Raw genomic sequence first — 21,301 nt, 5'->3', positions numbered from 1 at the left:
GCTTTTGTACCATACGTTCATATGCTCCATTATATCTGACATATTAGACAGAAGCTCTCAGACTGGCTTGTGGAGGTGGACTGGCTGGTCACATGGTACTGGCACCTCAAGCTGCTATACTCCATTAAACGACTGGAAAATTATAATCGTTCTATGTAAACCAGAGGTGGGGAAACTACGGCCCGCGGGCCACATCCGGCCCGTGGTACCGTCCTGCCCAGCCCTTGAGCTCCTGGCCAGGGAGGCTAGCTCCTCCCCTGCTGTCCTCAGCTCACTGTGCCACCAGTGCTCTGGGTGACGTGGCTGGCGGGGGCGGGGAGCAGTTGGATAAGGGGCAGGGGCTCCCAGGGGGCAGTCAGGGGATAGGGAGCAGGGGGCGGTTGGATGGGAGGGAGGTTGGGGGGGGGGCGGTCAGGGGACAGGGAGCGGTTGGATAGGCCTGGGAGTCCTGGGGGGGTCTGCTGGAGGGTGGGGTTGTGGATAAGGGTCGGGGCAGTCAGGGGACAGGAAGCAGGAGAGGTTGGATAGGGAGTGAGGTCCCGGGGGGTGGGGGGGTGGTCAGGGGATTGGATGGGTCGGGGGTTCTGAGGGGGGCAGTCAGGGGGCAAGAAGTGGGAGGGGGCAGATAGGGGATGGGGCCAGGCTGTTTGGGGAGGCACAGCTTTCCCTACCCAGCCCTCCAAACAGTTTCACACCCCGATGTGGCCCTCGGGCCAGAAAGTTTGCCCACCCCTGTAAACACTTGCTGCTGTTACTATAGGGACATATATTTCTCATCATATTCACTGGCAGTGTCTTGTGCCATCTCCAGGGCTTGAGGGAAAGGCTGATGCAGGGCAGCCCGTATTCTGAAACCTGAGGTTTCTAGAATTCAGAGAGAGAGAAAAACAAATTAGAAGCAGAAGGGAATGGCTATGCTGAATGTTTAGTACTTACCATGATGCCATCCATCCAGTGTAACAGTACAAAGATCATAGTGAAAGTTGCAGGAGACAAAGACTCCATTCTCGTTCAATACTTCAATTCTGTTAGCGTCTTTTCTTATGGTGATGCCATTCTTTTCAAGGGACTGATCCAAACTGAGGCAGTTCTCTTCCGTTTGGGAAAAATTGTACATCTTGTATGTCTATTTTAAGATAATGATAAAAATGTTCAGGGTAACTAACTTAGGATGGACTTTGCACGGTGTTGGTTCCCCTGAACTCCCCAATGAAGTTCTACTTTCAAATATCTGAAACATAACTTATGTTAGAAATGGCAACTCCTGGTTACTGGGTCAGCTCACAGTTTGCACATTTGCAAATGGATGGTGCCATTTATGCACAGCCCCGTGTGGAGGACAGTGTGAAGCTCCTAAGGGAGCAGTGAAGCACAAAGCCTCCCAGGTGGACACAAGCAGTGAGGTATAGCTTGTTGCTCCAAGCGCAGGTGGTGTAGTTCTTCCTGCTTACATGGGCCATGCTGGGGAAAGGTTCCTTGAGCCTTCTCCATCCCATGTATCCACATATGGGCCAGGCAGAATATAATCCAGGATTGATGGTATTAGTTTCTCTTATTGAGGGCTATTCCCTTTTGCTGATATATTAGTGGGCTTTTCCTATCTTTGCATTAACTTATGTGAGCCACTGTATGCTAAGTCTGAACTGCAGATAAATTCAGGGTTTGGCTTCTTTGTCAAAGTGCAGTGATTTCAGTGTTCATATTCTCTTCTGGAAAGGAATGAAGTTTGAATCTCCCCTCCTACCTTGAGTCCTGGGTAGATATCAATGGTAGTCTGGTTCATCTCCATGTGCAATGATCTCAAGCCACTACTCTCCTGGTTCAGCACTACAGTAAAGGTATTGTGAATAAAGTCCTTGGCAAGTAGCACACTGCACTTCGATGTCAGATCATACATTCTTCCATCAAAAGTCCTAAAGTGCTTGTTGCCCATCAGCACAGCATGATCTGGAGGATGATATTGCAAAAGCAATATCACTGTGTTGTTCAGAGAGCTCCATGGGTGGCACTTATTAACTGCTTGCCAGAATCAGAACACCTTCTTTGCCTATTTGTTCTCAGGAAACTTTCTAAGCTATGCATCAGCATAAATTCTAAAGCAGTTACAAATTGTCCCCTATCAGCAAATGCATCAGTTTCCTTATAATTATATACCATGCTGGATCCCAATGTCCTAGAACTTTGGGAAGTATGAAAACAGGATCCAAAGTTTACACTTGAGCCCATCTCTTTTTACAATCTTACTGCTAAATATACATATTCTTATACAGAAAGCAGGAATAAATATTAAGCATGTGCCTCAAACAGAGGAAAGCCAGCAAAATCAGAGATAAGACTGGGACTTTCACAGGTGTGGAGGATTCCACTCCAACTGCAGTCAATGGAAACAGTGGGTGCACAGCATCCCTGAAAATCTTACATCGGAAGCCCCCTTTTAAAGCCCTCCGTTCTGCCCAGCTGTTGGAGCTAATGAAGCATGAGATATACTGTCCAAAAACTACTGTTTCTGGAAGATATGTTGTATACTAATTGTTGGTCAGATGTTCAATGAGGAATGCTCCTATTAGCAATGCTCCCTATCTAATGCGGTTGCTGAAGTGTCTGCATCTTGTGCACTCTGAAGTTAACAGGAGTTATGTCATTGACTTCAATGAAATTAGGATCAGGCCCTCAGTAGGAGACCCAGATATTACCTCAGCCATAATGCATGCTCTGAGACCTCATCACAATGGGATGTAGGTGAGATACAGATATATTCTACCTGCTCATTCCCCATTTCTCAACATAGTGATGTTATAAAACAGCTTTTCTGCATAGTATGTAATTTAAAAAATAAGAAAAATTCTCATGGAAACTTGCTGGAGCTGAAAGATCGCAAAAATAGCTTATTTACTGGTAGGTGACTGTTATTCCACCAAAATATCAGTCTACATGAAATACCATCCATAGAAATATGGTGTTAATTAACAGTCCTCTCTAGTTATGCAAAATTCTGTCTGGAGCTCAGAGGGGACTGGGACCAGCTGAGAAATATATTAGAGCTGTCAAGGAACTTACATTCAAAGGGACTCTCCATCATCCTCTGTTTGATTCTATAATATTCAGCTACTGGGTTGATGTTGTAGAGATCCTTGAGGGGCCTCATTATCTGTTCTTCAATGAGGTAGTTAGTGATGTTTGCCAGGTCCACAGAGTGGTCTCCTTTAGGCAGCATTGGCAGTTTCACTGCCATTGCACAGTTCCTTTGGGACACAAATGATTCACTCATGTTACTACTGGTGTTAAATTGATTCAATGCAGTTAATGTATCAAATGTTATAAAATGGGAAAGAAAAATGCTACTTAAGGCTGAGTGTACCAGAGTTATTCTATTTGCTGGTGGATATTTATTCTCCGAGGTGGAAAAAGCAGGCTATGATAGTAGATGATAACTTATATTGTCAATGTTAACTGGTATAAAGGGTGTCCAAGGACAGTTGCTTGGTTCTCTTCTCTAATACTGTAACTTGATGTGAAAAACAAATATGTAAATATCTGTTTAGAAAACTATACTGCAGTGTAGAGCTTATCCAGGAATATCCACTGTTACCTGGCTGAAAAACTGTACAGGTTTGATAAAGGCTTTCGGAACTTGCTCACAGCTCTGGAAAACTTGGCTTCTGCCCACCTCAGCATCTGGTGTGTTGCCTAGTGGGGAACCAGAACAGCATATTATAAAATCAACTGTGACATTAACATGGTTTTCGGACCAGCCAGAACGTTGCTTTGATATCAAAGGACTAGCCACAAACACTCAATCCTCCCTCACATCTGTCACTTGCCTGACAGCATACCATCCTGTTATTTAGAGGTAGCTGGTGAATGAGAAGTTAACCATGTTAATATCAGAGAGAAATACAGCCTTCCTATGATGATGTCATTTAACATGAACCAACACTTCAATGAGTTGACGTGCTAAAGTTGCTACGGCAGAGGATTGAGATCTCCATTATATGCATTGGTTCTGCAGCCCAGACAACCTCCTTTAAACAGTTTTAAGTATATCGTACCTCTGACGGGCCCCAAGGCTATTTACAAACTATAGACTGACAGGAATTACACAGGTAGCTCTGGGGTGGGAAGACAGTAACCATGTGGATGACAAGCACACTGCTCGTGGTGTCATTCTGGCCAAAGACACCAGAGTGACACACCCTCTAATATGAAACATGTCACTGAGATGCCAGGCCACTTTTTCAAAAGTAGCAAACAGCCATACCCATATATTAGCAGTATGTGCACAAAGCAGGAAGGTGAAAATCTATGTGTGCAATTTGCATACACAAAAATGTTGCTTAAAATTTTAGGTGCAATTTTAGTAACTAGTTTGAGAGGAGGTTGAGGAATATGACCCTTGATGTCCACACAGAGCAGACAAAAAGCTTGAATTTTATTAAGAACTCATGTGAACAGCCCCAAAACAGAAAGGGATCCAATGATGGCATCTACCTTGAAAAGATGCAGGGTGAATCAGCCTGAGTGGGACCTGAGCCAGACGTGTATGTAGAGAGACTCTCGGTATTTCAAAGCTGATGCTTAGACCTGTAAGCCATCCCCTCTGATATAAAAATGAAACATTGTTTTATACTAACCATATCCAAGCCTGTTTTCATGGCTCTTAATGTCACCTGGATTGGTTCCATTAACCATACATCTTTTACAATACTGGGCACAAAAGCCTGGATTTTCTTCATATATGCCTCTGTTTTCTCTTGCCAAACATCATCCAGTCGCTTCAAAGTCACATCATAGTAGGCATCCTTCAGAGTCGCTAATGGCTCTGAAACAAGTGTGAAACTGACCTTAGCAAATAGATTTCAAAATGGTCCCCAGCTGTGCTTCAGGACAAAATCTTCACTGCCCCAACACAGGTGGAGGGTGAGAGTACAAGAGGAAAAAAAGGGGATCTTTCCGTGCACAGGAGATTGGAGCTTTAGTTCTTGATCTTCTGTGCGGGACAGGCTATTGAAAACAGGTATGTCCCTGATTCACCTACATGCCTGCCAGCATCCAGCAGGAGACACTGAGATGGTGGGGAGCGCATGCTGCTTTTTCAAATCCACTGTAAGGAATGTTACATAACATGCTTTCCCTGGGCTCCCTCAGTCTGTCCCCATCTGCCCTGCATGGGCAGAATGCCTCAGCACCTGGCTGCTCTACTGTTGCAGCTCTACCTCCCACCTTGTCATCCTCCAAGGAGGAGCAAGGGGACAATTTGGTTATTATAACCAAAAGCACAAATACACATTGAACTTGAGTCCAAGGACAAAGCCCGGCTATTGGCAATAGGGGGACAGATGACATTCCGTGACTTTGGTAGAAGTTTTCTCTTGTGCCATGATGAAGGCAGTTGTTAATCACAGATTAATACAGTTCACTTGATTTTCCTCTATTAGTTTGACTGCAAATGTCATCCATCTGAAACATTATGTGAACGGCTAGCAATGGAACGGGCCGGAAGCATGCTAACGACAGAACAGGTACAGTGCCCAGAATCTAGCTAACACAAGTTCCAGCACGCTAGTCCTCAATTTAATGGTCCATTGGTTGAAATGCCAGGCGGGAGAGGGAGGTGGCATTTTTCATCATGTATTCCTTGACTGAGGAATCTGCTGCCAGTCTTAAGCCTTGTCTACAGTGCGGGGGGTGGGGGGGGAGATCAATCTAAGTTACGCAACTTCTGCTATGTGAATAACATAGCTGAAGTTGACATACTTAGATCTACTTACCGCGGGGTCCACACTATGCTATGTCGACAGGAGACGCTGTCCCGTCAACTCCCCTTGCACTTCTCGTTCAGGTGGAGTACAGGAGTCGACGGGAAAGCGATCTGCGGCCGATTTAGCCGGTCTAGACCTGCTAAATCGACTGCTGATGCATCGATCGCCATGCATTGTTCCCCCGGTAAGTGTAGACAAGCCCTCAGTGTGACAGAGCCTAGATATACTGACCTTCAGGGCATGAGTCAAAGACTATACTTGGCATCCAGGATTTCATTAGAGGGTTTGTTAAACCAGGGTTATCTGGCAGCTTTTTTATTGTGGCAACTGGAGAAATGATCTATGTGAATATGGATCCAGTGGAGTTTGTATAGATATTTATAAATAATCTATCAGAGCCCATTGTCTAGCTCAGCACTTTTTCATAGATCAAAATAAAACCTATTCAGCATCTTATTTACTCAGTTTGCTAGCCCCTGCTTACTTCCTGCACTGACCTCACCCTGTGCAGCATACCCCCTGGCTTTAGATGGCTCTGCTTACTTTTCAGTTCATTTTGCATTTGCTGGACAGTGTCTTGAATTTTTTCCAAGTAAAGTGGGAGGTTGTTCCTCAGGGTTTGCCTGATTCCACTCTGCTTCCACATCTGGGCGACAGCTTTCCCCCCACTTTGGAGGATTCCAGCAACCTCTTGGGAGGCTTTCAAAGGCCAGCCAGCTGCTTCATACAGGAAATCAATTTGCTGCACCTGCAGTGGGCCCCAAACAGCAAGAAATGTAGAAATATGCAGTGATCTTTAGCAAACTTTTGGAGCCTGTTTCCTGCGACAATAATCAGCACTCTGGAGCTTCAGGACTACCATGTCTTTTGCAGCAAACCTCACAGATTTCCCATAATGCTTTTGTGATGAATGTGGGAATTTTCTGTATACCCTATCTGTATACAAATACTATATACTCTGTACCCATCATCTTGGCATCACTACCGATGGGGGGTGGGGGGGGGAGAATTGTTTTTTTCCCTAGGCCTGGGAGATCAGGTTAGGTATGTGAGACATACAGGCACTAGAAGTGTCTGGGCTGGAATCAACACATTTGGATGGAAGATCCTACAGAAACAATAGGAACCCCAATGACCAAAAATTACTACTTAGCTGCAGAGGCAGCTGTGGATGTGAATGCAGCATGGCTGTGACTGGAGAACAAAGACAAGAGGTGTCAGGTGTCTGCATTAAGAGGAGCAGGGTACACAGGCAAAGAGCGCTCCTTGAACTGGGAGACAAAGGAGACAACGCGGGCGAGGATGCGATCAGGGGAAGTAGAGAATGGCGACACCCTCTCTTCCACCAATAGGAACCATATCCTAAGCCTGACCCTCTCATGATAACCCAAAGACTTTGAGATTCTGCATGCCAGGTGACTAATACAGTGTTAGGCTCATATTGAAGAGCCTATCGGGTGTAGATGCAGATATATAGAGTAGTGCACCCTGAAGGTGTAAAAAAAGCCTCCCACAGGAACACGACCTGTCTGGGCTCACTGTAGGGAGTCAGAGAGAGACGCAGGGATTGCTGGTGCCCAAGGCCCAGTTTCAGACCTGTGGAGGCTGTGGGCCTGCCCCTGTGGGACTGTGGGGACCCTTGGAGTCTGGCATGCTAAAGGGATCACTCCCGAAGGACTGGCTACAGGCTGGCACATAGACCAGAGCCTGTGAATCTGTGACAGGTTTGTATCTTTCTTGCAAGATTCCTATAGAAAAGGGCTATCTGATTTATTGAAAACCCAAGGCAGGTTTATAGGACCAGACCCTGAAAGGTACTGAGTGCCCAGAATTCCACTAAAGTCTTTTGGAGATGAGGTGAATCAACATCCCTTAGGGTTTGTTACGTAGACAAGGAATCTTTATAAGGCTGGAGTGTGCTTTTCCTTTATATGAACAGCAGTGTCCAGAAAGGATGGACCATTTAATAGTTCAAATTAAACCAAACAACCAGAGTTAATACAATGGTGTTTAATTTGTATTAATGACTGTGACCAAAAGCAACCCTGGATTCACACCCTACACACTATTGCCATAATCTTTCTACAAAATATGCCTTGTGGGGTATCATTTGAAAACTAATAATTCACTGATCAATAATATCATGCTGAAATGTAGGTTGCAATATTATATGTAAAGTTATAATCCCCTCCATATGATGTTGTTAGCGTATATTCAAACCCACATAGCCCTGACTAGGCAGAAGTTGTTAAACAGTCTGTCCTAAACAAAGGCATGTGTGTTTACCTCAGTTTACTTATAAGTAGTAAACAGAGCCCTTGAGACAGCAAGAGAGGGTACATCAGTTTTGCAAAGATAAAGGACAAGCTAATGCCTCTAGCCAGGTGTCATCAAAGTTGACTGTAAATCACTGGTCAACTGGCCAGGAACAGATCGATCTGCATTTTCACAAACAAGATGGAAGCTCTTTCACCACGAGCCTCCATGTCTCCATCTTCACAGCAGAAAGGAACTTTATCTAGGGGTAACCCTCAGGAAAATGCATTTAAAAGGGGGACTGGACTATAAAAGTGAGGGGCAAAAACTCCCCAGGTAGTCAGTCGTGTTCCCCCCACCCCCCAAAGAAGACAAAGGGACCAGCCTGTTGACTTTGGAAGGGATCCTGACATGTAAAATTTGCTGGGAACATGTGGCAAGGATTTTATCTTGAACCAAGAGTAATTTAAGTTTTAGCTACTAGAAAATGTTCTATCTTTCTTTCTCCTGTAACCATTTTTACTTTAATACTTTGCACTTGTACTCACTTAAAATCTCTCTCTTTGTAGTTAAATGAATTTGTTTTGTTTTTATTCAGAACTAATCCAGTGTTGTGTTCAAACTGAACTGTTTGGATAACTCCAGTTAAAGGAGCAAACTGCTGGATATTGTCCGCTTACAGGGGCAATGGACATCTAATATCTGAACTATCCAGGAGAGGACTGGACTGAAAAACACACATTTTTAGGACAATTTGGGACTGGGAGTGTGTTGGGATCACCCTGCAAGTAGTAACCCAGGCTGGTGGAAGCCCGAGTGTGATGGAGTGTTGCTGATAGGCTGCTGGGGTCAGAACTGTTGATCCAGAACTGCAGCTATACACAGACCCTTAGGCTATTACCTGCATGCTGTTAGGCTGTTGGTGAGTGGACCAGCTTGGGAGCTACACCAGCAAAGTGTTGTGAGACACCCAAGATTACAGGGCAGGTGGTGAGACAACGCTTCACTGGTCTGTGTTGCACCCCACAATGACCCCTTCCCAGAGAATAGCAAGGATGTTTCTTGCACAGGATTTCATGGTGCTCTCAGGTATACTGCATGACAGAATGGGACCATCCTGCATTAGATGATTTGGCCATTTTTAAGATGTTTACAATCTTTAAGCCAATTGGTCATGCTCATTACTTACTGATCTCCTGAATTTCCAAACAGATTCATCAAACTTCTTGATCTTCTCCAGGAGTTTGGCTTTAAGGTGGGACCCGATTTCATTAAGTTTATACTGTGAAAATATGAAATATCAGGATTTTATGATTTAGGAACCACTTGTCCTGGGCCAAGACCATTAAGAGTTTAGTCAAACTCCAGCAGAGTTCCCTTGTGGTTGAACTTCCACTGGGGAAACAAGCTGCACATTGCTCCAAAAAGGTGCAGCCTGGGCTAGAAAGGGGAACAGGAGAAATTTGCTGACGCCCCAGCTCTCTGAAGACTCTCCTCCTTGCAGCACTCCTATGGAGCTGTGGTGGGAGTTCAGAGGCTTGGGCACTGAACTAGGATTCAGGAAACCTGGGTTCTATTCCTGCTGGATGAAATTGGGAAATTTTGTCTGTCTCTTCTATTTATACTATCAGCTCTTTGGGAGCAGGGTCTGTCTCTTAGTATGTTTTTACCTAGAACAAAGTGGACCCATTGATCTCAGTAGGATTTTTGTGCTGGGACAGTGTCCTTACTGTCTAGCTCTAAGGGGTTGATCTTTTCAACTCCACTTTTGGCAAGACTCCCAACCCCCCCCCCCCCCCCCGCAAATGTTGACTCATCCCAGATATAAAAATGGTAACATAATATACATGGTTATGAGGGAAGAATCCCAAACACCTCTAATGTGCTACATTATTGGATACAATCCACTAATGAAACCCATCTGGAGGATGTTCCACTAATTTGATGAGGTTAAGAAAATATTCCATAGCTCAAACTGCTGCACTACTATCAACTGCTGCTAAAGGCATCTCACCTCAACTTTAACTACTGGATCTCCACAACCATGAGCCACCAAACTCAAGCTCTGGTTAACAGCAGTTAGCGTCAATTGTCCCATTCTTTCTTGCCTTACGCCATTAACGCTGAGATAAGTGTTAATGGTAGCCATCTGTTGTCCATCAGTACATGCAGTGAGCTCTACTCCTTCCTCCAAGTCCCCTAGGAGAGTAAAAGGAGATATTCATTTGCACAGACAATATTGACAGGCATTAGTGTTTTAAAGCCAGCTTTATAATTAATTGAATAGAGTGGTATTTATGCAATAGCGATAGAGGTTATGTACTTGCAGAGAGAAGCAAGGATTAATGAGGAGAAACATCAAATCAGCTTAATTATTTGCATTTCTCCTTTTGTGTAACTTGTATATACTTTACACTAAAAGCATGCAGGCTTTTTGAAGCATTGGGTTAACATAATAAGGTGACATTCTCCTCTCAGATCTCCATAATGACTCTTGTGCTCTCCCTTTGACTTCCGCAGTCTTTCACTCACTCAAATCCTGCGTAGGTCACAAATGAAAATGTGTTGGGCAGTCTAATCACTCATTCATCCCCCCAAAAATGACTGTATGCAGTAGTGTCACACACGGATCCATTTCCGTGCAAGAGCATACCAAGAAGGGAGGACTGACGTGTTGCATGGCTTTTGCAGGCATTCTGAGTCAAGCCATTGCTATCAACCCTTGATTTGCACATTAAACCCCATGTAGGCAAGGGGAGGATCAGTCACTCGAGACAGTGTTTCAACTACATCACCACCTATTCAAATCCAGACTTGATTGGGAGTTATTCACAAGTCACTACCACCCAGCCTATATTAAATGAGATGTTGGGCTCAGTATACAGGGTCCATATAGTGAAAAACTATCATCATAATTGGCATCCTTGTTGATAGGCTCAACTCCTCGGATTGAATGGCAATGAAAATTGAACTGAGGTGGCACTCTTTCCTCTCCTGTGTGTGCACAATGCAACTGGCTGTCAATCACAGCTTATTGTTATAAATTGCAGCCCTTATATACTTACCCTTTACATATCCCATATAATATTGATGACACTCCTTTCCTTTAGAAGCAGTTACTTTTACTTTCTCTTTTTGATCAATATTTCCCTCCATCAGGACTTGGCTTTGAACAGCTGAGGAAGTAGCAGTTCCTGTCAGACCTAGCCAAATATCCTCAGATGCTTTTAGCTGCATTCATAAGAAGAAAAAAATAGATATTGATGCAGAGCCAAGGCAAAGAATAAATGAAGCAACATTCAGTGATGATGTTGGAATGCAAATGGATTCTACATAAGACTAGATGGTAACGGAGATATTTTTCAATGCCTGTGCTTTACGCACAAGAGATCCTGTGCTGAAAAGCTCAAGCAATAGGATAATTGACTTGAGACAGAACAATTTGATAGCAAAGTGGAGTCAATCAATTACAGCATTGCAGATTGTGCCAGGCATGTGGATAATCTTTTAATGGTGGCAATGAAAGAAACACTGATGATCAGTTACTTGCTATACTGCCAGCTTGTGCCACTCATTCCCAGTGTATGTGCAGGAGTATAAAGCCCATATGCATGAGCTGAGTTTCCCACCTTTAATATCTCTTCTTTTGATATAGTTCCTTTAGAAGAATGTCCAAATCATTAAAATATTTCAAGTGGTAGCTAATGTTGCATAAAATAATTATGGTTAGCTATCAGTGTTCCTCCCAAAACATGCTCAGCAAATGTCATGTGTTGACCTCAATGCTTTTCTCTTCCCCATGAGCTCCTCTATCTTACTTGCTATCTACAAGTTAAAAACGAGAAAGGAAGGTGTTTGCCTGACTGATGATCATAGTATCAGGCAGTTCTCCATCTCTCTTGCAGAGACCAATGTTGTTTTCTGGCAATGGACCCTTTGTTTGAGTCTAACATTTTGTTTCCCCATGAATAAAATATGCTTGTTTTTGCGAAGATCCCGTTTTATGCTTCACCAACTAGGCCAGTCACTTAACCTGCAGATACTGAATAAAGTAGCAGGCTGTGGAGATCATTTAAAAAGCATAACACACACTCCGGTAGAGGTATACTTAGTGCATTTCTCACCAAAGTCTGCAGTTGACTGGTCTTGGTACTTTCTTTTCTCTTGTGGTCACACTGCATCTGCAGTGCACACCAACATGGTAAAGGGGTTTGCTACCAAAATCAGGAAGCAAACTCCTTTTTGATTTTTAGCCTGAATTTTCCTCATTTTACTGTCTTGTTAGTCATTTACTGCACTCACACAGATTAGAAGCTAGATGGCAGTATGACTTCAACAGAGAAAAAAATGACACTGGGAGTGCTATAAAGCCCTTATTTTAAAAGACTTCACAGATGTCCGTGCCCAGCATTAAACTCACTTCAAATTCCATCAAATATTTCTTCACTTCAGCTGTGCTGTTATTTTTTAAGGCTATTGTGAGCACCCCATCCTCTCTGACATCACCAGTATGGTGGAATCTGCCTTCTGACTGCAGGATGATATCTCCTCTGTTGAGCTGATGCTTTCCAGAGAGAACAATTACCTAAATATGGAAAATGTCAATATTTAGGCTTAGTTTTACTATGGAAATTAAGAAGAGTAAGAGAATCTGCAAGAGTTGCCACAGATCTTGGCATTCTCTCAGTCACTCAGCAAATTGATGAACCGCACTTGTCATTTCAGAAACCAATGCCTCTTGAAATGTACAGCTCCCTCTTACTCTATTGTGCCTCTAAATCTTTGTGATTTAACTACTGTACATTCTGCAATCACTTATGTCTACAAGAATAGATGAATGGCTGAACTAAATATGGCACTTCTAATAAAACAAATGAATTTCTTTTTGCTCTTGTTCTGCACCACGGTAGCTGTCATTCTTGTAGATACTTTTTTATATATAAGCAGAAGATTTTTAAAGCAGGAGGATACATCCGACTTTAAAGTGGCATGTTAAAGATAGGTCCAAACTTCAGAAATAAACAATCCCAAATTTTGAGAAAGTTTTACTGGGACCAAGATAAAAACCCTATTTTTAACTGGGCCCAAACCTGCTGTGCTTGCCAACAAGGGAAGCAGCTGGGAAGAGACGAAATTTATTTTACAAATACAGACCTTGAGTATGCTGGTGAATATTTTGATGCTTTTATTATCTACAGGAAGCTCTGGATTCTAAGCATGAAAACAGGACAGAACACAGAAACTTGACCAGTTTGTGTGTGTAAACTAAAAACAAACATCAAACATGAGACCAAAGCTTGACCTCCAAATTCTACCACTAGCACCAGAGCCAGCACAGGCTGGGAATGCTCTCAAGGCAATACTGTGTAGCTAGGGATGAAGGTTTCAGAGTAGCAGCCGTGTTAGTCTGTATCTGCAAAAGGAAAGGAGGACTTGTGGCACCTTAGAGACTAACCAATTTATTTGAGCATAAGCATGTAGCTCACGAAAGCTTATGCTCAAAAAAATGTGTTAGTCTCTAAGGTGCCACAAGTCCTTCTTTTCTTTTTTCTAGGGATGAAGGAGAGCCTGGTATATTGCTCTCTGGTGACCTCTCTGACCAACAACTGGAACTGCATAGATGAGCTCTGGGAAAGGCAAGGGCCTTTGAGTAAGGGCATGGGAATGGAGTGACTGGCATTCTTAAGGGGGACTAGAGAATCTCTCCAAATGAGGCATATATAAAAAAGTAATGAGAGTTTGGTGGTAACAACTATTTTTCCCCATCCCAAAATGCCATTCAATTTTTATTTATATTTTGCTAAATTCTAGAAACAAATATCTGGTGGTAATTTTTGTGGAAAGCTGAGACTCAATGAAAATCAGTCATTTCACTGGCAAATACTTGTGAATTGCAGTAGCAGCAATATACTAATATCCGACTTACATTTGGAAGGTCACACAGTGCAAGACTCATGTAATAATCCAGCCAAGTTGAGAAGTCTGTTTCTATTTTACCCAGCATATGTTGCTTGCTGCACGAGGTCAGAAAAACATTCTCCAAAGTGGCTTCTAACTGAATTTCATCTGGATACAATGGTCTGTTTCTCTGTATTAAACCGAGAAAATACTCTGTTAATGTAGCAATTGAATGAAACATTATAGTTATCCAAAATAACAATTTTCCCCCACACATCAGGTTGCCAACTTCACTCCCCATCCCATGTTCATGGTTTGTTTCTGAACCAAAAGAAGGTCCAGTATACATACACAGCCAGCTAGCTGGCTGTGTCAGTTCTATGTCTCACCCAACTCCTGTTACCTAAAGAGCCAAAGCTTCAACATAATCCAAAAATACAGTTCTTTCACTAGGAAGCATGTTGGTTTACCAGCATAACTACTGGGCCCAAATGTATAGCATCATTGTACACTCAAGGCAAAAGTGATGCCTGTATTTTATTTCATCTGATTTATTCTTAGCTATTCTACAAATATTTTTCTTTTTCCACATGAAAATAAAGGAAATCCATAAATAGTGAAGATTTACAAAATAATAAGAAAAGTAACCTCCTTCAGCTCAATGGAAAATGCGTATAGACTGTTTCAAAATCCATTCTAGATTTTTCATGGATTAATGCGTATAGACTGTTTCAAAATCCATTCTAGATTTTTCATGGAGTTCTAAGGTGATTCATGTGAAATTCAAACACTAAGGATAAACCCTGTAGACACAGAAATTGCTCCTGCAAAGTATACGATGAGTAAACAGATATAGTAGCTTTTTGATACCTCATATGTCAGATTCTGTGTGATTTTTTTTCCATCCCAGTTCAGATCTAGATATTCAGTAAATAAGATTGTGGCTTGTTTTATAGACCCACATGCCTGAAGATTTCCTACAGTTAGTACTTTCTGAAGCTGGAGGAGAGAAAAATGGAATATACATGTTAGTGCCTTTGCCTGTCTTATATTTTCTTTCTGGAAAATTAGTTTACAGTTATACAAAATGCATTTTATAAACTCTTAGAGAATTGGTATCGTGGCACGTGCACCAAAGTAGAATCCATCCCGGTGCAGAGAGCTATCGCAAGTGGAGCCTATGCAGCATTTATGTTCTGCTTTGTTCCTATTGCGAAACTTAAGTGGTGTGTAGCCCTTGCCATGGTCATCAGCACAAGAGTGCATTTTATCCCGAATGCACAAATTATTTTTAGACTTGAAATGGAATTTGTCTGCGCAATTGTGAGAACACTTTAGATGGGAAAGGAATACAATAAAGATTCCCCAGAGGTTTTATTCTACCCTCTCTAAAGGTTTGGTAAGAAAAAGTCTGCTTCAAATACAATAAAAACTCAGGTTTTCATGACAACAGAAGGGAAGCACTTTCAATTCTCATAGTGGTTAAGGCTCAGAAAGTAAAATGTGCCTACTCATATTGAACTCCAGATTCATACCTGACCTGAAGAAACTGCCACACAAGCATCCCAGAGGGTGATGTTGAACTTAGATTTATCTTCCAAAGTAATTTTGAAGTCAGCAGGCTGCCCACCATTCCAAGTGAGCTGTATCTAAAACCAGAAGAGAGAGATTTATACATTGATCCTGGGCTGCAGGACTAGAACTAATGGAACTGTCTGATAGAATCCTCCCAAAGATGATGTCCAGTGGAAACAACCATATTTGTTGCAATAACTACTATGGAAGGCCAGTATTTTCTATTTACAAAATGTTGAGGCATTTCTAAGTCTGTCCATGTTCCATGTCCTAGAGAGTGTGAATGTTCTACTGAATTGAATGCTGTCAGGCCTCAAAAACCCCTTCTGCTCCTCTTGGCAAATCCATAGATAAACTGAACTTTTAGAATGAAGTCAATGAAAGTCTTTCCGTTGACTTCATTGGGAATTGGATTGGGCCCACAGTCCTTCCTCAGCAAAACTACCCTTGAAATTAATAATTCCAGTGGGAGTTTTGCCTGTATAAGAACTGGAAAAACAAGACTTATCCCTAGGCAAATACTGATCACTACAGATACAATCACTTTTGTATGAAAACAAGTTGAGAGCTCTCTGTTATTTGTGCAAGGATCGGAAAGAAATCCCAAGCACCAGAGAGAGCACTGCACAATTCATGTGGCTTATTATTAAGCATTATTATCCGCTTCAGGTGATAATTTACTGTGCAAATGCCATGTCATGCAGTGCAGTGCAGTGCAAATGCTATGTCATGCATACATCTTGCAGATAGGTCATGTAATATTTTCCATTTTTCTTATTTTGCGGGATGATTTGCAAACTATTTTTTCTATTCCTAGCATAAGCACTTTGCAGACAAACCTGGCCAAAATGTATTTTAAATCCTTTTTCTTTTCATGCAACAGATTTCCTCATTGCTCCCTACCTTCTTTTTTGTGTGGGACTTTCATTTGAAGCCTAAAAACTGAAGTTCTGTCTGCTCTGTATATACATTAAAGAACTCAGAGCAGTTTTTATAGGAATAGGGATTTATGTGACCATTCTAGGCCAAAATTCATTTGACCCCTTTTCCCCCACTGCTGTGCCCACCAAAGTGCAACATGTACATTGGACATCAGTAAAATGTTGTCGGTTCCCAAGGTATCTGATAAAGCACGGTTGTGTGTTTATACTTAGAAAAGGAAATAATTGACACTAGGACACAGCAATGTTTGGTAAGTTACAGCTGTCCAATGGTGATCACTGTATACAGCTCTGGAAATGAAGGATACAGTATAAATATATTATTATAGATATTATTTAATTTGCAGCACCTCTCATTATCGTACCTGCTGGTTGTACTGTCCACCTTTTCTTTCAGACAGGGAACTGACCTCCAGTTGCCTCAAGGAGAAATTAAACGGGTGAGCAACAGTGGCTCGGTACTTTACATGCTCTTTTCCAAATTTCAGGGAAGATGAAACAAATACCTGGGAAACATCAACAGACATAGAAATGTCTTGAGTAACAAAACTCCTTACACTAACTGAGCTGGGAAATCCAGCACAAAGCTGGTTTTGTAGTTTTTACTCACATGAATGACATGCTTAGCACTAGAAGTCAATTTTAGAGTTAGGGCATTCTTACTATCTAAATCTCCTCTGTGGTTTCAGGAGGATGCAGCATTTCTCTTTACCAGTGCACTAAGGCCATCATCCTGCAAAGACTTACGTACGTGTAACACCATCAGAGCCCAGTCGTCGGCGGGCAGGATGGAACCTGGAACCTCTGGAGCTAAATACATGAGCCTCTACTGCATGAGCTAAAAGCCATGTGCCTCTTAGCTAAGACTCTAGAGCAGACTCATTAAATCTCTCTCTCTAAGAGGTCTTGGTGCCACTAGATGGGATAGAACGCCACACACAGGTGGTGTGTGGGTTACACATGCACTTAACTTTAAGCACTGCAAGCAGTTCCATTGGCTTCAAGAAGACTTCTCATGGCATGTGAAGTTTAAATATATGCATAAGTTTTCCAGAATTGGGGTCTAACTTGTGTAGTGTTATGCAAGAACTGTTTAACATCACACACCACACATGGAAATGGCAGCATACATTTCAGCAGTGGTTCAACTGTTCCCTGTATATCCTCTTCTAAATTTCATTTGGGATATTGATGCTTGTACATTATTACTCTAAGGGAAGCTTGATCCTTTATGGAGGCAAACTCATTTTCCGCTATGGTAATGAGTTTTATACTTTTCTTTTCCCCTTCCCATCATTAAGAAAATAATACTCTTTGAAATATACCTGTCTTGAGTAACATTATGCCAGTGTAACAACCTGTTTATTGCCTCAGTATGTTGGTAATTATACCTTAGATACAAATTCAGAGTACACATAATTTGCTTTAAGTCAGAGCTTGAGATGAACTCAACTATTCAGCTATGTTTCTCTGTTATAACTGAGATTATTAAATTATGGTCCTTTACCAATTATTTTTAAAGGCAGATTTGCTCCTTTATTTTAAAAACTGAAACTGGTTTATCTGTTACAGTGTAAAATGTATTAAAACAATGAGGAGTCCAGTGGTGCCTTAAAGACTAACAGATTTATTTGGACATAAGCTTCCGGGCTTAAAAAATGACTTCTTCAGTCTTCATCTCCTTCAGTCTTCAGAATAAGTGGTTTTTAACCCACAAAAGCTTATGCCCAAATAAATCTGTTAGTCTTTAAGGTGCCACCAGACTCCTTGGTTTGTTTTTTTTTGGATACAGACTAAAACAGCTACCCCTCTGATAAAATGTATTAGACATTTTATGCCAAATGTATCATTCTTATTGCTAATTAGGAGAAATCAAAGAAGAAAAGGCTGTCATTAAATCACTGATGTTAAAAATGCCTGCCACTTGGGGTATTTATTGTCTAACACCTGTTAGTATGAATCTGACCCACTTCATTGAAAGAAACAATCTCTTAATCCCTTACAACCACCTCCCCACCTTCAGTGGCTTCTCACCTAATTCAAAATTCTTTTTTTGGCTTTGAAATTCCCCAAAGACTTGCTCCATTCTACCTCTTTGACCCTATATCCATCCTCTGCCCCATCCTGGTCATTTGCACCTTCAATCTTGGCCTGCATGTTATTCTGAATAGCTGTCTTTTGCCCTTTCATTTGGGTTGAAATTCCTTCAGTCTTCCACTCTGGACCATTTCCATTTAGCCTTTGATTGCCTCTCTTTGTAAAGCAGTTTGTAGGGTTGCTGTATGAAGGATGTTGCATACAATAAAAGGCATTGCATTTAAGTAGTTCCACTAAGAATAAGGACTGCTCCACATTCATAGTTTTACAAAGTTATCTTAAGTCTACAGTTTTTCTCCTGCTCAAATTCCTTGACTATCTTTCTGTCTCATTTAGTCTTTTCAAACACACTTGATATTCCACAAATTTCTTCTGTGCTGTGTGCTGTTTTACCTGGTCTTTGTTGTTCCAACCAATGGTGACATCATCCTGATGATTGTGTGTTGAATGCTCCACATACATGTTGACCTTCGAATGCCAGGGGAAAGGAATGGAGAGAGGATGGAAAAACTCCACTAAAAGAAAGAGTTCAAACAGATTAACTTCAGATTACCATGCTGGTTTTCTGTTACTTTTAATTAGTGACAGTGCACATGACATAGCACCTCAAGAAGACAAGGACAACATTTGGCACTTAGCAAGAATATCTTTTTCTCATAAAATCATTTTTTGTGCCACATGTTGATTTCTACTGACTAAAAAGAACCACAGAAGGGGGAAAAATTCTCTATTTACTAATAAATCAACCATGCAGTAATTAAAATGGAGACATCTGCTCAAAAGAAATTCCTGTAGGGAACACCAGGAAAGTTGTTATTTTCAGATGAAGATATCTCAGCATCAGGGGCTAGATGATCTTTCTAGACAGATGCCTTAGAAAGGTGGGAGTGGTAAAGGGCCACTGCTCGAGGGAGAACACCACAAGGCAATGTGCACAATGCCCCCTGGGCCCCTGGGCTGCCTTGGTGGAATGTAATTTACTACAAGCAGTTTCTGAAGAAGGCCATATGAAATAACCTAGCTTGCTTTACAGTCTCATCCCAAAGGATAGAAACAAAGGGCACAATATTGAAGTCCTTACTCCTTGAATTCATTGGCAACTTTGCCTGAGCAAGATCTATAGGATTGGTCCCAAAATGTTTGAACTTATCTGGCATTAAAATATTTAGATAACCAGATTTTGTGTCCTTCACTTTTAAGTTTCCTTTATTTTCTGCTATCAAGGCTTCCTAGAAAGTTGAGAAACCTACCCTTAATGTCATGACCTCCAGATAACTTTGGGAAGAGTCCAGTGTAAGCGCCTGTTACTTTTACCTCCTTGCCGTCACACAGCACAATGTGTCTCAACAAATGAGTTCTGTTACTTTTCTGGTAAACCATCATGAACACAAGCTGCCTTGGAAGAAATTTTAACTGAAAACAGAATCGGGGGAGGAATCCATTAAACCAGGACTTTGGAGACAGAAAAATCTAAAATGTGTAATTTGGGATTGAATTCACTGGGGCCAGTGGTTATCTATTAAATAAATGTTTGTATGGTGTCAATTCAAAGGAACCCTGATCCTTCACTGAGGCTTTTAGTTACTACCATTATATAAATGACAGTGCATGTCTGCTGTCAAATACCCTACTCTGTCTACTGTAACCAAACATACACAGTACTGTAACCTCTTTACAATATCTGTTTTTGTACACTTATTGCTTACTCTGCCATCTCTATCTGACCACACCTATTACAGTATTCTCTCTATTGCACCACAGTGTCACCATTTAAAAAAAAAATCCAGTGTTTGCACAAGCAGTTACTACAAACAGTGGTAGAAGACGTTTTTACAGTTTTCTTCTCTACTTAGACTAGGAAGTATGTGTGGTAACTGTGTAGCAAGAGTTGGCCAATATTCAGTTTTAAATATATTACAACATTTTCTCTACAGCATGTATTTGTATATACTGTGCACTGCCTATGTGCATGCGCAGACAAACCCCAAACCAAACAGTGGTTACATTGTTGGATACTAAACTAAACTAACCATGATCCGTAGAATACTACAGGCCTACTCCTGCTGCTAATGTAGTCGATAGCAAAACTCCTAATGGCTCCAACAGGAGCAGGATTAGTCCTAAGCATGGACACAAAATGACAGTGGCTATTTAGCCGACAGTACCAACCTGGGGCATTGTGTGCATCATTTCAATGACTTTTCTGTAGCTGGTCTCAGTGAAAGTTAACTTAGTTGTAAGATGGAAATCCTTTTTTTCCATCCTGATAGACAGCCTGCCTTCTGCTTCCCTCATGGAGTAATTTACCTATGGGAATTCCAGTTAAAGTGAAAGAGAAAACTGACTTAATTAGACTCAGACTTTTGTTTCTGTGGCAGAGTATATTACACGGAAAGGTGGATGTGATTTGTCATTTTCTTTCTTACATTCATATTGTAGCATGAAAGGTTACAAAAACAGACTGTTCTCAATGTGAGTGTCTGTCACGGAAGTCACGGATTCTGTGACTTTCCATGACCTCCGTGACTTCTGCAGTGGGTAGTGCTGGCTCAGGGGCTGCCCGAGCCGGGAAGCCCCTGGGCCGCCAGCAGCAGCAGTTTGGGTGTGTGGGAGGGGGCTCAGGGCTATGGGAAGAAGTGCTTACCTCGGCGTAGAGGGTCTCCCCAGCTCCCACCAGCACGTCCCTGCAGCTCCTAGGAGGAGCGGCCAGAGGGCTCCACGCACTGCCCATGGCTTTAGGCGCCACCCCCACAGCTCCCATTGGCTGCAGTTCCT

General features: G+C 42.0%; 1 protein-coding gene across 2 annotated transcripts in view; it reads right to left on the bottom strand.

The window, feature by feature from the left end:
• LOC125643552 (uncharacterized) overlaps positions 1–21,301 on the bottom strand; it is a 151,787-nt gene that overhangs the window by 7,371 nt on the left and 123,115 nt on the right. For both annotated transcript variants that reach the window (XM_075132769.1, XM_048866354.2), the window contains 17 exons: positions 20,696–20,833; positions 19,777–19,939; positions 18,920–19,041; positions 16,795–16,935; positions 15,449–15,562; positions 14,784–14,912; positions 13,942–14,103; positions 12,436–12,600; positions 11,081–11,246; positions 10,030–10,214; positions 9,205–9,297; positions 6,303–6,507; positions 4,632–4,819; positions 3,590–3,687; positions 3,058–3,242; positions 1,745–1,947; positions 937–1,126 (listed from right to left, as the gene is read on the bottom strand). In XM_075132769.1, the coding sequence (XP_074988870.1) occupies positions 937–1,126; positions 1,745–1,947; positions 3,058–3,242; positions 3,590–3,687; positions 4,632–4,819; positions 6,303–6,507; positions 9,205–9,297; positions 10,030–10,214; positions 11,081–11,246; positions 12,436–12,600; positions 13,942–14,103; positions 14,784–14,912; positions 15,449–15,562; positions 16,795–16,935; positions 18,920–19,041; positions 19,777–19,939; positions 20,696–20,833 (2,647 nt within the window). The remainder of the gene's footprint in view (positions 1–936; positions 1,127–1,744; positions 1,948–3,057; positions 3,243–3,589; positions 3,688–4,631; positions 4,820–6,302; positions 6,508–9,204; positions 9,298–10,029; positions 10,215–11,080; positions 11,247–12,435; positions 12,601–13,941; positions 14,104–14,783; positions 14,913–15,448; positions 15,563–16,794; positions 16,936–18,919; positions 19,042–19,776; positions 19,940–20,695; positions 20,834–21,301) is intronic.

This window comes from Caretta caretta, chromosome 10 (assembly GCF_965140235.1).
Source record: "Caretta caretta isolate rCarCar2 chromosome 10, rCarCar1.hap1, whole genome shotgun sequence".
NCBI classification, from domain to species: domain Eukaryota; kingdom Metazoa; phylum Chordata; order Testudines; family Cheloniidae; genus Caretta; species Caretta caretta.
This window is presented reverse-complemented; position numbering and strand designations above follow the sequence as displayed.